The sequence below is a fragment of the Platichthys flesus genome, chromosome 5, assembly GCF_949316205.1.
Source record: "Platichthys flesus chromosome 5, fPlaFle2.1, whole genome shotgun sequence".
Taxonomy (NCBI): domain Eukaryota; kingdom Metazoa; phylum Chordata; class Actinopteri; order Pleuronectiformes; family Pleuronectidae; genus Platichthys; species Platichthys flesus.
The window spans coordinates 16561329-16575127 of NC_084949.1; the positions used below are offsets into that span (position 1 = coordinate 16561329).

Genomic DNA, 13799 nt, shown 5'->3' on the forward strand with positions numbered 1-13799 from the left:
TCTGAATATGTTGAGCTGTGGAAACGATTCACAAAACTTTATATATATATTTCAATTTATTTCTGAGAGAAACATGAATTCTTAGCTTTAAATATGTCCCAGAGGATAAACATCATATAGATTCAATAAGGAGCCTGAAGAAAAATATACAGAACATTTTCTCAAACACAGTCACACGGTGCTTAAAGCGTCAGGGGAAATAAAAGAGAAAGCATTTTTATTTTGTACCTTCAGACGTCTTTATCGTACTCTTTGATTGTAGATAGTCAATGATCTCATGTAGGAGAAAGAAATAAAGCTAAATATTTATTATTTTTAACTTAAACCTGCATTTTTTTCTTTGTATCATACTGAACTCAGATCTCCACACTTGTGGTGCAGTTTCAGTGTAGCTCATATGAAAAAGCTCCTGGTGGCATTTAATGATGTACTTTAAGGTCCCACGATGAGCCAGTGTAAGTCAGATCTTTGTGGCCTTAATGTTTCTGCTTCCCACGTGGTCTTGATGAATTCTGTGTACAAATGGCAGGTAAGTGTCACCGAGATTCACCGCCGGAAGTCTGTGAAGCGCCGGAAGTCCGTGCAGCGTCTCGAGTGTGATCCGGGCAACAACGACGTCGGAGCTACTTTAAATTAATATCTATTGCGTTGCTGTAAAGAAGTGATGGCGAGATGAAGCTACATGGTGCTTAATTTGCTCGAGTGCGCCAGCAAGTGTACATTAAATGCAATTACAATGAAACCATGGCTTTGGTGTATGACGCTTTGAAATGAATAAATGAATGAATGATGTTTGTGAGGCCAATGAATGAATTATTAAGTTATTAATATGGGGTCTTTCTTTATGACAGACAATGGCAGGGTCAAGGGTAAAGTGGAAACAAACGGTGAGAGTGGTGTGATGTGAATGTGCTTATGTTACTTGGTTTGTGACTGTGCTTATGTCTGTGGGGACAAAATGAAACACGTAAAATAGGGATTACAGTTTTTTTTTTTATTATTTAAAAACAACAGCTTCTCAACAGTGCTTGGTTTCAGGTGGTCTCTTTTTTTAATAATTTCGCCTGCTTTAGAAAAGATCCTTTCACAGGACACAGATGAAGCTGAGGTAGTAAGAAAAGATACCACAAGTTTGTACAAGTTAGGAAATAAATTTCCCCCCAATACTCTAGAATATATTGCAAGCAAACGCACAATAAGGTCCCAAGACAAGTAGTGCGAGGGTGAATCCATTAAGTTTCGTGGCCCCCTTTTATTTTGAAACGTACACCGAACCCCCGAACCTTTTCCTGAAGCAGTCACGTGGTTTGGCCGGCTCGCGAGGTTTAGAACGTCATCACATACGTCATCAACACAAGCCTCGATACGCGGTTCACAACAATCCTCCTTGATTACTCGACACACACTTTTCGAAGCCTCGACACGTGAGGACTCATAACTAAATGTAAAAGCTTTTAAAGCTCGATGTTTGGAAGACACGCACCTTTATGTTGGTTGATAAACCCAACAGAGGAGAGGAGGAACAGTGAATCAAGAGTCGATTGTTTATCAACACCCGTGAAAGAGCAGAAGAAGAGTCCCGATCGCAGAAATGAAGGTAATCCCAAAGGAAAGACGTGTAAATAACAGCGTTGTGTTGGTGTTCGTGGTTTGGACGTTACGTTTGTAAAAGGAACGGGCTTCAGAGAACTAGCTGGCTACTTGCTAATGGTAGCCATGATTACCATGGCAACCCCTGGAAGCCAAGCTAAGTGCTATTTGTTCAGTTTAGTTCGTTAAAAGTAAAGTTGTTGATGGTCGCGTGAGCACAAGTTGATTCATTATTAATCAGTAGAGACTAAAGAAACGATTATATATTATTTATTGAAATTTCTTTTAACGAGTGTCAGGAGAAGTTACCATGCATTCCATAAACACCACGTGTCAGCCTTCTGTTTAGCTAATGTACTGAATAATAATAATAACAGCTTGTCAAAGTGGGTAGCCTGCATTGTTTACACAGCTTACATGAGCTTTCTGTCATTTGTAATATTTCAAGTACCTTATAGTTTGTGTTCAAATCTTGCATCATTCATTATGCCTAGGCACAGGGAATAAACAAACGTATGTCTCTCTATATTATATCAGAAATTGTCTGTATATTTAGATTGGTGTAAGTCACCTGATGCAGGAAATATCGATTTGTATCATTTGCTACATCCACTTTCTGTCATTACTACATGCACAGACAGATTTATGCCTTTGTGTATTATTATTTTAAAAGTTTGTGTGAAAAAATCTATTGAATTAATGTCTTGATCTCTGAGACACAGGGTAGCATGTTGTTTCTTTTCATTCAGAAAAACTATGAATGCCTCTTTAATTTCACATGCTTGTATCTGTTTTGCAAATTAACTTTGTCCACAGAACGTTTTCATTCTTGCTGACAAAGCCTGGGCGGGTTCTAACCTACTGTATAAGTGGCAGAAAACCGTTGGTAATTACATTGCTGTTGCCGGGTGAGTAAAAATGTTTAATCATTTGTTTCCTTTTATTCAAATTAACTTCAGTACAGAAGCTAAAATATACATTTACATTTCTTATGCAGACAAGACAACTCAGTGAAAATATTTGATCGACATGGACACAAGTGGACTGAGCTCAACCTGCCAGGGTAAGTGTGAGAACATATTTTTGACTCTGAATTTATTTAATAAAAAAAAAGTTGGATCATTACATCTTGCTTTTCAAACCTCTTTTTTCTTTACAATAAACTCCTCTTTCTCCTACTTCCGCTAGGCGCTGTGTGGGTATGGACTGGGATAAGGATGGAGACATTTTGGCTGTGATAGCTGCAAAATCCAGTTCCATCTTCCTCTGGGATGCGAGTGTCAATAAGACATCCAAGATTGACAGCGGCATGAGGTATTGATGCATGCATCACCTTTACAAAGAGGGAGAAGTAGGCTTTGGGAAAAATACACAGATTGTAATACAAGTTTTCATTTTCATTCGTTGCAACAGAGATCAGATGTCTCTCATCCTGTGGTCAAAGACGAGCCCCATGTTGGCAGTCGGGACAGTCAAAGGAAACCTGTTGATCTACAATCAGCAAACTTCACGCAAGATCCCTGTTCTGGGTAATACACTCTAAAGACAGCACAACTGTACAGAGACTTGTTTATGGTTTTGTTATTCCTTCGTCTCTCCTGTTGTTCTGATTGTCTGTCCCTCTCGCCACGTACATGTTAGGTAAACACACTAAAAAGATCACCTGTGGGTGCTGGAGTGCTCAGAATCTCCTGGCTCTTGGGAGTGAAGACAACACGCTGAGCATCAGCAATCATGAGGGGGACACCATCAGACAGGTAGCGTGCATATTAACACTGGCAGCACAAACGAGTACTTTACTTGATATAGGAGGGAGTTTGATCCAGTTTATACATTTCTTCTCTTGGTAGACAACGCTTCGCGGTGAGCCGGATGAAATTTACTTCTCTGTGATGAAGACAGATGAAAGGTCTTCCCCAGGAGAGAGCACTGTAAGTGTAAACACTAAATAACTCATCACACATTTATTACATATTCACAATCTAGTGTCTTAAGTTGAAATGTGATCTGTTTACAGTTTACAGCCAAAATATTCACCACTCTGTACTTTCTCTGCGAAGATCTGTTAAATCTTGACACTTATATAAAGAAAGTTATTGTTTAATAAATAATGAATCGGTGGTGTGCAAAACATTGTGCAACGAAGTCCTCCCGAGCTGATAAAACTGTAATCTTTATGTGTAAAGACCAGGATTTATAATTGAGATAAAAGTTAAAAATAGATATTTTGAATGCTCTAGTTATATTTTTGCAAATGTTTACGTTCCTCCAACTATTTCCGCATTAGGTGAGTGTGTCTGTGGATAAGAAGATATTGATGCTTTTCAACATCAACGATCCTGAGAACCGGATAGAACTGACCTTCCAGCGCCGCTATGGAAACATCGTGTCGTATCGCTGGTACTTACACATCCGGACACACACACTAAACAAAGATATTGAATTATGGCCTTGAGATGTCGATATTCAAATGATTGCTTCTCCCTGTCTGTCACTTCCAGGTACGGTGATGGGTACATACTCATTGGATTCTCCCTTGGATACATGGTGGTTCTTTCCACTCACTTCAGGGAGATTGGGGAGGAGCTCTACCAGGCTCACAACCATAAAGATAGTCTGAACAGTGTGGCTATCTCATCATCATTAAACAAGGCTGCCTCCTGTGGGGACAACAGGTAAACACAGGCTTTAAGAAAGACAGCATCCTTTTTTCAGTTGATTTTATTACCTGGAAAAACTCAAGTCGTGTGTTTTTTGTTGCAGTATAAAGATCCACGAGCTGTCTGAGCTTAAAGATATCACTAATGTTGTTCGATTGGATGATGAGACTAAAGGTGAGAGACGGCCATATTCTTGAGCCAAACAGTCAAATCACTATCTTAAACACACCACAGCCTCTCCTTCACCCGCCCCTCACGCTCTCTCCTATTTCAGGTCTGGACCAGCTGAGCTGGACAGATGACGGACAGCTGTTGGCTATCTCCACACAGAAAGGGACACTCCATGGTTTCCTCACCAAGCTGCCCATTCTGGGTGACAGCTTTGGTACGCGGCATGCGTACCTCACCTCCCTGTTGGAGGTCACTGTCTCCAACCAGGTGGAAGGGGTGAGGAGACACACACACACGCACACACAAGCACATTGATATAATATATCTAAAATAAATGTTTGTGTTGTGAGATGGAATTGATAAATACAGGACTAGATGAAAACTGAAATGATAAAAAAGTGATCTCCCTTAATAACCTGCCATTCCTGCCATCCACTCTCAGCCCCCACCCCATCCCCTATGGCAGAAGGCCTCGTGTGCACAATATTACCAACCAGATTCACAACTGAATCTTACTTTGTTTCCCCTGGTTATTCAGGAGACCCCTGTGGCCATAGAAGTGGACATCGAGCCCACATTCATTGCAGTCGGACCGTACCATGTGGCGGTGGGGATGAACAACAGAGCCTGGTTCTACGCACTTGTAGACAATGAACCTGGTGTGTGTGTGTGAAATGTTGTATGTTGTGTCTAAGTCATGTAAATGTTTGTGCCTAAGTGTCACTGAACTGTTATGTGCATCACTAAGGTTTTACGAAGCTGAAGGACTTTGAATATTTGGGGACGATAGCCAGCATGTGCCTGAACTCCGACTACGCAGCAGCGCTCTTTGAGGGAAAGGTGCAGCTGCACATGGTGAGTCATCTGGTGTCAGCACTTATAAATACCAGAACCCCCCCCCCCAACAAACCCAATAAATAATCATCTCACCTCATTATGTATTATTATTGTGTGTGTTGTGTGTTTTAGATCGAAGGCAAAGACCACGAGGAGAAGAAACAAATGAAGTTGTTTCCTGATGATGACAGGAATGGTCGGATCCTTTGCCACGCCCTCACTGCTGACTTCCTGTACTACGGCACTGATGTAAGACTCAGCACATCCTCACCTCAGTCACTGTGCCCACACTTGGCACATAGGGATGCTGCTCTGTAGACAATTATAAGGAGACCAACTCTTGACACTGATGGTTATCAGAATGTACCTTTTCTATATTTGTTATTAAAAAATCAAAGTTCAGGGTGGGATGATTTTGAGTTTTCAGTCATCTTAACTAAGTTTCTTTCCCCAAACTTATCATGTGTGGTTTTGTGGCCAACTACTCTGCTTTTTACATTGTCTTTCTTTCTTTTGGATGTTCTTATCCAATTTCCCTCTCTCTCTCTCTCCTCCTCAGTCGGGTAATGTAGTGTGTGTCCTGGTGGAGGACTTGGAGACTGTGAGCAGCTACAGCCATTCAGTGGGCGTGAGGAAAGTGTTCCCTGACCTAACTGGCACTCGGCTGGTCTTCATCGATGACAAAAACAACGGCTTCCTGCTCTCCCCTGAAAATGTTAGTACATATGGTTGCTTGGTACACATATGAATACGTACAGGTGAAATACACTGAGGTTTGTACTTCAGTAAAATCAGTTAAAGGATTCAGTTATAACAATTTGCACTATTTAAACTACTTGAAAATATGAAGTAAAATGACCAGAATAAGAAGTAGAGAGTGAATTTGCATGGAAGAGGAGCAACTGAAAACTAAAGCAACTGCAATTTATAAACTTTTTGTGGTTCTTGTCTAATCCAGACCAAGGATCCCTGCATCGAGCTCCCCAACTTCTCTCCCACCATCACAGGAGTGCTGTGGGACAACTGGCATGCTGACAGAGGAGTGTTCACAGCTTATGACAACGACAAGGTCTACACCTACGCCCTGCATAAAACCACCATATACGGTAGGTAGATATCACAGCATGACCCAAACACTAACTAATATACTAGATACTAAACCGAAAATACTGGTCACTCACATATTCAATCCTCCCATGTCCCATTCAGAGAGGCTTGCAATGAAGTCAACATCATACATTTATAAATAACAGAAACCCATATGAACACCTTGCAAAGTACTCAGAGAAACGCTATTTACTTTTCTCTGACTCTGTTTCCCCCAGGTCCCAGAGTTGTTCTGGTGGGAAGCACCACGCTCCTGTTTTCCCAGAAGCCTTTGCTCTTGTACAACGGGGTTCTGACTTGTCAGACAGCAAGTGGGAAGACCAGCGAAGTGGCTCTGAGCACACACTCATTCCTCAAGCACTCGACCATAACGTCCACAGATTCACCGCCTGAGTTCAGCAAGCAGCTCACACAGGCTCTCCTGCTGAAGAGGTCAGTTCAGTCTGGGATCAGTTTCATTAGACGTTTCTGTTAAATGATGCTTATTTGTAAAAGGAGAATAATTAGTTTGTATTTTTACTGAATGATTCAAGACCAATTATGAGTGGAGGATTTGACCATATTTACTGACAAACCTTTGGAAATTTAAAAATACATAACAGGAATAAATTACAGTATGTGAAAAATCATAGATTTTAGAGTATACACAAAACTGAAATGTATATCAACAAAAAACGTTTGTGTTCACTTATGTTTGTTCACTGTTTTATGTTACGACGTGTGCGTTTCATTTTCCCATCCAGGTTCCACGAAGCCTGGGATCTGTGCAAGTCCGCAGGCAGCGATGCAGACTGGGCAGAGTTAGGCAAAACGTGCCTGCTCCACATGGAGGTCGATCTGGCCATCCAGGTCTACCGCAATAGTGGGAACGTGGGCATGGTCCTGTCCCTGCAGGGTATCCAGGTAGAAAACACACACAGTGGTTTACTGTTTACACACTCAACATTAATGAAAATGCTTCTGTCTGTTTTGACACGACATTCCTCTTCCCCTCTGTTCTCTGTGTCTCGGTCCATTCAGGGTACGGTGAACACGAATCTGCTGGCGGGACATTTGGCCATGTTTCTAGAAGACTACAACCAAGCTCAGAACCTCTACCTGTCCTCAAACTGCCCAGTCGCTGCCCTGGAGGTGTGGTTGTTTTCTTGTACACTGTGTGTGTTGGAAATCAAGGCTTGTCTGTGCTTTTCTCTAACAAAACTGTCTGTGTGTGTGTGTTTGTCTTAGATGAGGAGAGACCTTCTGCACTGGGACAGCGCTCTTATGTTAGCGAAGAGGCTAGCAGAAGATCAGATCCCTTTTATATCCAAAGAATATGCTGTCCACTTGGAGTTTATGTGAGCGTCACAAACACACACACACACACACACTACACACACTCCATATCATCCATATAATGGACTCTGTATGTAAACCTCTTTTTTTTCCATTCGTAGTGGAGACTATGTGAATGCACTGGCTCACTATGAAAAAGGCATGACCCACAAAGATAAAGTAAGTACAATATAGTGTATTTTAAACCTTGTTTTTGGAATAATAATAATATTAAAGGTGGGGTTGGCTCTTTAAGGTGTGAGGGGAGGAGATTTTTTGTATTATGTTCAGGAGAAATATGATCTCTTTTTTTAATGTTGGATAATGTGAAATAAAATGTCTTATTATTATCATTTGGAGTTTCTTCCCTCCCCTTCAACCGTCTTTCCCTCACTGTGCAGTTCCAGGAGCACGACGAGGCGTGTCAAGCAGGTGTAGCCAGGATGTCCATCAGAATGGGAGACATCAGGAGAGGAGCCGCCCAGGCCATTCAGCACCCGAGCAGAGTGCTCAAGAAGGAGTGTGGAGCCATACTGGAGAGCATGAAGGTACAGACACACCCCTTTGTCTTTCTTATTAACTGTGTTGTGGCAATTTCACATTTGAAAACACAGCGATCTGATGTGTTTGGCGTTTGTGTTGATTATGAAGTGTTGCTTTTTTTTTCATTGTATCGCACAGCAATTCTCTGAAGCTGCTCAGCTCTATGAGAAAGGCCAATATCATGATAAGGCTGCGTCTGTCTACATTCGTTGCAAGAACTGGTGAGGCACACACCAACACACACACCGACACACAAATACGTGTTCAAGTTTCTCTCCCCCTTCATGTAATTCTTATTCTTTTGTTTTTTCTCCATATTCAGGTCGAAGGTGGGAGAGCTGCTGCCACAGGTTTCCTCTCCCAAGATCCACTTGCAGTATGCCAAGGCCAAAGAGGCGGATGGAAAGTAGGTTGTCACTCTGAGTGGGTTAACAGTGAAGATGGAGACATCCCTGAGAGAGAAGCTGATACCGTGTGTGCTGTGTGCTTCAGGTACAAGGACGCAGCCCAGGCCTATGAGAGCGCGAAGGACTGGGACAACGTGATCCGAGTGATGCTGGACCACCTGAACAACCCTGAGGACGCTGTGCGCATCGTCAGGGAGACGCAGAGCATCGACGGAGCAAAGATGGTCGCCAGGTAAGACAAAGGAGAAGCACACACACATAACTCCAACTAATATACAGAACCTAAAACTCTCACAGTTATTTCTAATCTTAATTTTTAACTTTCCTCTTGTCTCCGACTTGAGATTCTTATAAACAATAGTGGAACAAAACAAATTTGACTGACTATCAAAATGTTTGTACATTTTCTGCTGATTGACTAAATGGTGAATCAACCCATCTATTCAGCTTTTTGCTTTTTGTAAAAGACCTTAAACACATGTTGTTGTGTCTCAGGTTCTTCCTACGGTTGAACGACTATAGCTCAGCCATCCACTTCCTGGTTCTGTCCCAGTGCAACGATGAAGCCTTCCAGCTGGCACAGCAGCACGGAAAGATGGAGGTCTACGCCGACATCATCGGTCAGTCGGTGTGCAAGTGTTTGTGTGTATTGAGAATTTTTACATTTTGAATTTTGGTACAACCATTATTTCCTGTTGCACCTTTTGCTTGTGACCTGGTGTAATTCCAAATAAAGGTTCTGTAAGTTTAGTATTTTTTCTACATAACTGCATGTGTGTGTTCATTAGGCTCTGAAGCGACACAGGAGGATTACCAGAGCATCGCTCTCTACTTTGAAGGCGAGAAGAAACATCTGCAGGCTGGAAAGTTCTTCCAGAAGTGTGGACAGTACAGCAGAGTGAGTAACGTGGTATTTACTCATACTAGTTTGTGTTACTTTAATCATTAATATGTCTCCACAACTGAGAGACACTTCTTTGTGCCCATCGCCTCTCAGGCCCTGAGACACTTCCTGGAGTGTTCCAACACAGACGACAACCTGGCCGTGGAGATGGCCATTGAGACGGTGAGAGCTGTGTGTGTCGATCTGATCCAGTATAAAAAATAATGCAAGAATATTCAGTAAAAGGTTTTTTGATGCGTGTGTACTCTAGGTGGGTCAGGCCAAAGACAACTCATTGACCAATCAGCTGATAGATTACCTGATGGGGGAGAGTGACGGCATGCCCAAGGTAAACAACACACTGGAACACTGGAGGCTCCTCTCTTCATCAACCTAATGACTCTGACTGTTCTTGCTTCATCTTTTTCGTTTTGATGTTTCCAGAAGAAATCGAATGGGTCCTTTTCAGGCCTGTTGCCGTAGAGTAGTCCAGTTCCACATAGAGTGGAAGCTGCAGCAGTCTCTCACCCGGTGCTTCTCATGTGTGTAAATCATCCAAAATGTGGATGGTTTGTTTCCCTTTCATCCTCACAGGATGCCAAGTACCTCTTCCGTCTCTACATGGCGCTGCAGCAGCACAAGGAGGCGGCTCGAACGGCCATCATCATCGCCAGAGAGGAGCAGTGTGCAGGTACAAGCTTGTTCACACAGACACTATCCAAACCGACAAGAAATACACAGCACACGGGATGCAACTGTACTTTGTGTGTGTGTCCTACGTGTGCAGGGAACTACCGTAACGCCCATGACGTGCTGTTCAGCATGTACACGGAGCTGCAGGCCCAGAAGATCAAGATCCCTAAGGACATGACTACCAATCTGATGATCCTTCACTCCTACCTGCTTGTGAAGGTCAGACCCGCTGAAGTCCATCACACACACGTTACATGAGACATGACGGATCATTTCCCCACAGGGATCAATAAGCAAAACTAATAGTCCAACACGAAAGAAATGACCATTCTCAACAGGAATCAATCAAACTGCTGCATTTATGACATGAGCATTTAAGTTGCCATTTTGAATAAATCTAATATTAAGGGGTTTTGTAAAGTATTACGGGAATATTGGATTAACTGTTAAATATTAAGCTTTTCTATCTTTACATTAAACACGAGTATTGTTCTTGTGATTGGTGTTTTTCTGTAGCTGCATGTGAAGAGAGGAGATCACCTTAAAGGGGGCCGCATGCTCATTCGAGTCTGCAACAACATCAGCCGGTTTCCTCAACGTGAGTCAAAGCAGGATGAACACGAATATGTTTTTTCTGTTGTGAGGTTCACACAAAACTGAGTTTAAATTATACTGATTTAAATAACTGTCCACCTGGAGGGCTCATCAGCGTTTGTGTGTGTGTGTGTAGATGTTGTTCCCATTCTGACGTCAGCAGTCATCGAGTGTCAGCGCGCCGGGTTGAAGAACTCGGCCTATAAACTTGCGGCCATGCTGATGAGACCAGAGTACAGAAACGAGGTCGACAAGAAGTACCGGAGGAAGATTGAGTTGATGGTTCGGTCAGTGACTAACGACTGAATGCTTACGTTTATTCTCAAGCTAAAATATGTCAGACTCCCGCTCCTTCATCCTTCCTCACCGCATTTCTCCTTCATTATTTTCTTCACTTTACATGTGTCGGGTCACCGCAGACGTCCAGATACGTCAGAGCTGGAGGAGGAACTGACTCCATGTCCGTTCTGTGGCTGCCAGCTCCCAGAGAACGAGCTGCTGTGTTACTCCTGCAAGAACAACCTGCCCTATTGCATCGCCACGGTACGAAACACTACATGACGCTTTAATGCTGATTGATGGAAAGAAGTGAGCACGACACTTGTATCTTATTTTATTTGATCATTGTAACATTTTGATTTCCCTCAGGGTCGTCACATGGTGAAAGAAGACTGGTCTGTGTGTCCTCACTGTGAATTCCCTGCTCTCTACTCGCAGTTCACTCTGTAAGTAACACACACGCAGGAATATCCACACAGCAGCTGTCGTTCAGAGGCAGTTAGGTAAACATAGAATTCATGTGGATCTTTGCATCAAAAAGCATAAATCTGTCCGCTTGATGTTTGAACGTGAACAAATCGCTCCGTTCTGTTTTTCTGGTCATCAGTTAATTCTGAGTGCATAAGAGGGTTCATTTAACTGCAGGCATTGCTGTAGTTGCCATTTGCCCAAAACTTTGCCTGTGCCTGATGTGGGATAAACTAAGTTGGTTGGGGCAGAAAAAGTACAAATCTGGGATGTGGTGGGGTTTGATTTGTAGCTAGCTTTTTGTCTATTCAGATTTGTGTCCTTTAATTCCCTCATGTAAGTTAGATTATGTTAAACCAGCGCAGTATTAATCAGGCAGTGTGTTTTGTAGCTATACTACACATAGTATATTTATTATCTAACTCTGACTTTCCTACTAGATAGTCACTTCACCTAAACCCGGAAATAGTTACAGCTGCCAACTTGTTTTTACGGTGTTGTTTTTGTATAGAAAACGATTTTAGTAAGTTTCCTGCAAAGGAGCGGTTAGAGTCATTTGTGTGGCATTTATGTATGCGATTATTTATTCATACTTAATTTACATTGTCATTATTTGTCCTTCACACAAGGTTTGTGATTTCCACCTTTATGCTAAAAGAGCCTAAGCTCATCAGCTCCTGGCCGCAGCTCTGTGCGTAGTATTCAGACATAAGAGTTTAAGTCTGCGTCTCCCAAAATATCACATGATTCCAGTCTCAGCGCAGTCGAGCCTCGTATTCATCTCCACGTTGACAAATCTAGACTGAACCGTTTCGTTGTTTCTCAGGTTGTTGGAGACGGAGGGTGTGTGTCCCATGTGCTCAGAGACTGTGAGCGTCAAACAGCTGAAGAAGATCTCAGATTGTTCCCAATACCTGCAGACTGGTCAACTGGATCCATGAAGACAAGCGTCTGCTTACACTAGGGCTGCACCTATCGATTATTTTTTGTATCTATCCAGCTAATGATTATTTTTTATTAAATGATTAATATCATTATGAATTTCCCAAATGTGTTCGAAAACTTGTATTTATTTAATCATCGTCTCTAAAATACAAACAAATCTGACAAAGGTTTAGCAGTCTATTCAAAAATAATCTTGAAGTACCATAGCAGTTGTATCAATGTCTGTATGAAGTCAAAAACTGACTGTCAATAATATTTCAACAATGAACTGGAAGGAACTCTAATAATACAATTATTTTTTTCTAGTTTAAAGTAAAATAATGTTTGCATTTAAAAACAAAGGTTTTGAAAAGGCATCTTTATGTTTATGTTTAAACAGATCACTAGATTATATATTTTGAATGGAATTTATGCAGCTTTTCATTTTCTATGATGTGAACCAGAGAAACAGTTTCAAAGACTACAGGGAGTTTTGATACACAGTAAAATGTAATATATTGTTTGTTTATGTGTTACTGGTTTTGTTTGAGCTCAGATTCTTTGTACATCATGTAAATTCAAATAAACTAAAACTCAAAATTATGAGCTGAGTGTACATTAAGACGTTTTTGTACCAGTGAATATTTGTAAGATTAGGAATAACCTTCTTACTGATTCCATTTGTCAATTAGTTCTGCAAATAATGACAAATCATTTTATTTGTGTTTTAGAGTGTGAAAACAAAACGATTAACTGAATATAGAGATTGTTGACTAATTTTCTGTAAATGGATGAGGTAAGTTAAGAGTTAAAATGTTTATTAATGCTGTTTAGTTCTTCAGCGTCTGCCTCAAACATAAGATTTAACGTAATGTTTAGGTAAAATGCTGTTTTATTTGAAATTATTTTTGTTTTTATAAACATTTAGACATTTTTGTCCAAGCATCACTAGGTCCAGTCAGTTGCTGGTCTGGAGATTTCTATCAAATATCTACATCTTCTTCAGATGAAGTTTGCTTAAACGTAGATTTTGTGGAACTGTAACTTTTTTTAGGTTTGTTGGTTTAAAAGTTTTAGCTGGAAAGAGATTTCCTTGACACATAGATGACGGCAAACGCTGAAGAATATTTCGATTTGGCAGAAAAAGGCCATACAATCCGTTTGAATTTAATCAAACTGCAACAAATTTCACACACTCATAGATATCAGTTCCCTGAACTCATCAAGATCAATTATTTCCGGGGAATATTATCTCAATGTTAAAGAATGTGAAAATAAATTCCTTGATCTGAATCGGCCCCCAAATTAATTTGGTTTCTTCTCTAACAC

At 41.3% G+C, this 13799-nt stretch overlaps 1 protein-coding gene across 1 annotated transcript; it reads left to right on the plus strand.

The window, feature by feature from the left end:
• The first annotated feature begins 1358 nt into the window (after positions 1-1358).
• wdr19 (WD repeat domain 19) lies at positions 1359-13073 on the plus strand. The gene is made up of 36 exons (XM_062388729.1): positions 1359-1597; positions 2407-2498; positions 2588-2653; positions 2779-2904; positions 3004-3119; positions 3232-3347; positions 3441-3521; positions 3878-3990; positions 4092-4265; positions 4354-4424; positions 4525-4697; positions 4960-5080; positions 5170-5276; positions 5391-5507; positions 5818-5973; positions 6217-6364; positions 6584-6797; positions 7109-7268; positions 7386-7496; positions 7593-7702; positions 7802-7859; positions 8081-8227; positions 8361-8443; positions 8545-8628; positions 8715-8861; positions 9125-9249; positions 9418-9527; positions 9627-9695; positions 9784-9861; positions 10107-10203; positions 10300-10424; positions 10722-10803; positions 10936-11086; positions 11219-11342; positions 11448-11524; positions 12373-13073. The coding sequence occupies exons 1-36, from the start codon at positions 1592-1594 to the stop codon at positions 12485-12487; spliced, it is 4050 nt and encodes a 1349-aa protein (XP_062244713.1). The 5' UTR covers positions 1359-1591; the 3' UTR covers positions 12488-13073.
• The last annotated feature ends 726 nt before the right edge of the window (positions 13074-13799 follow it).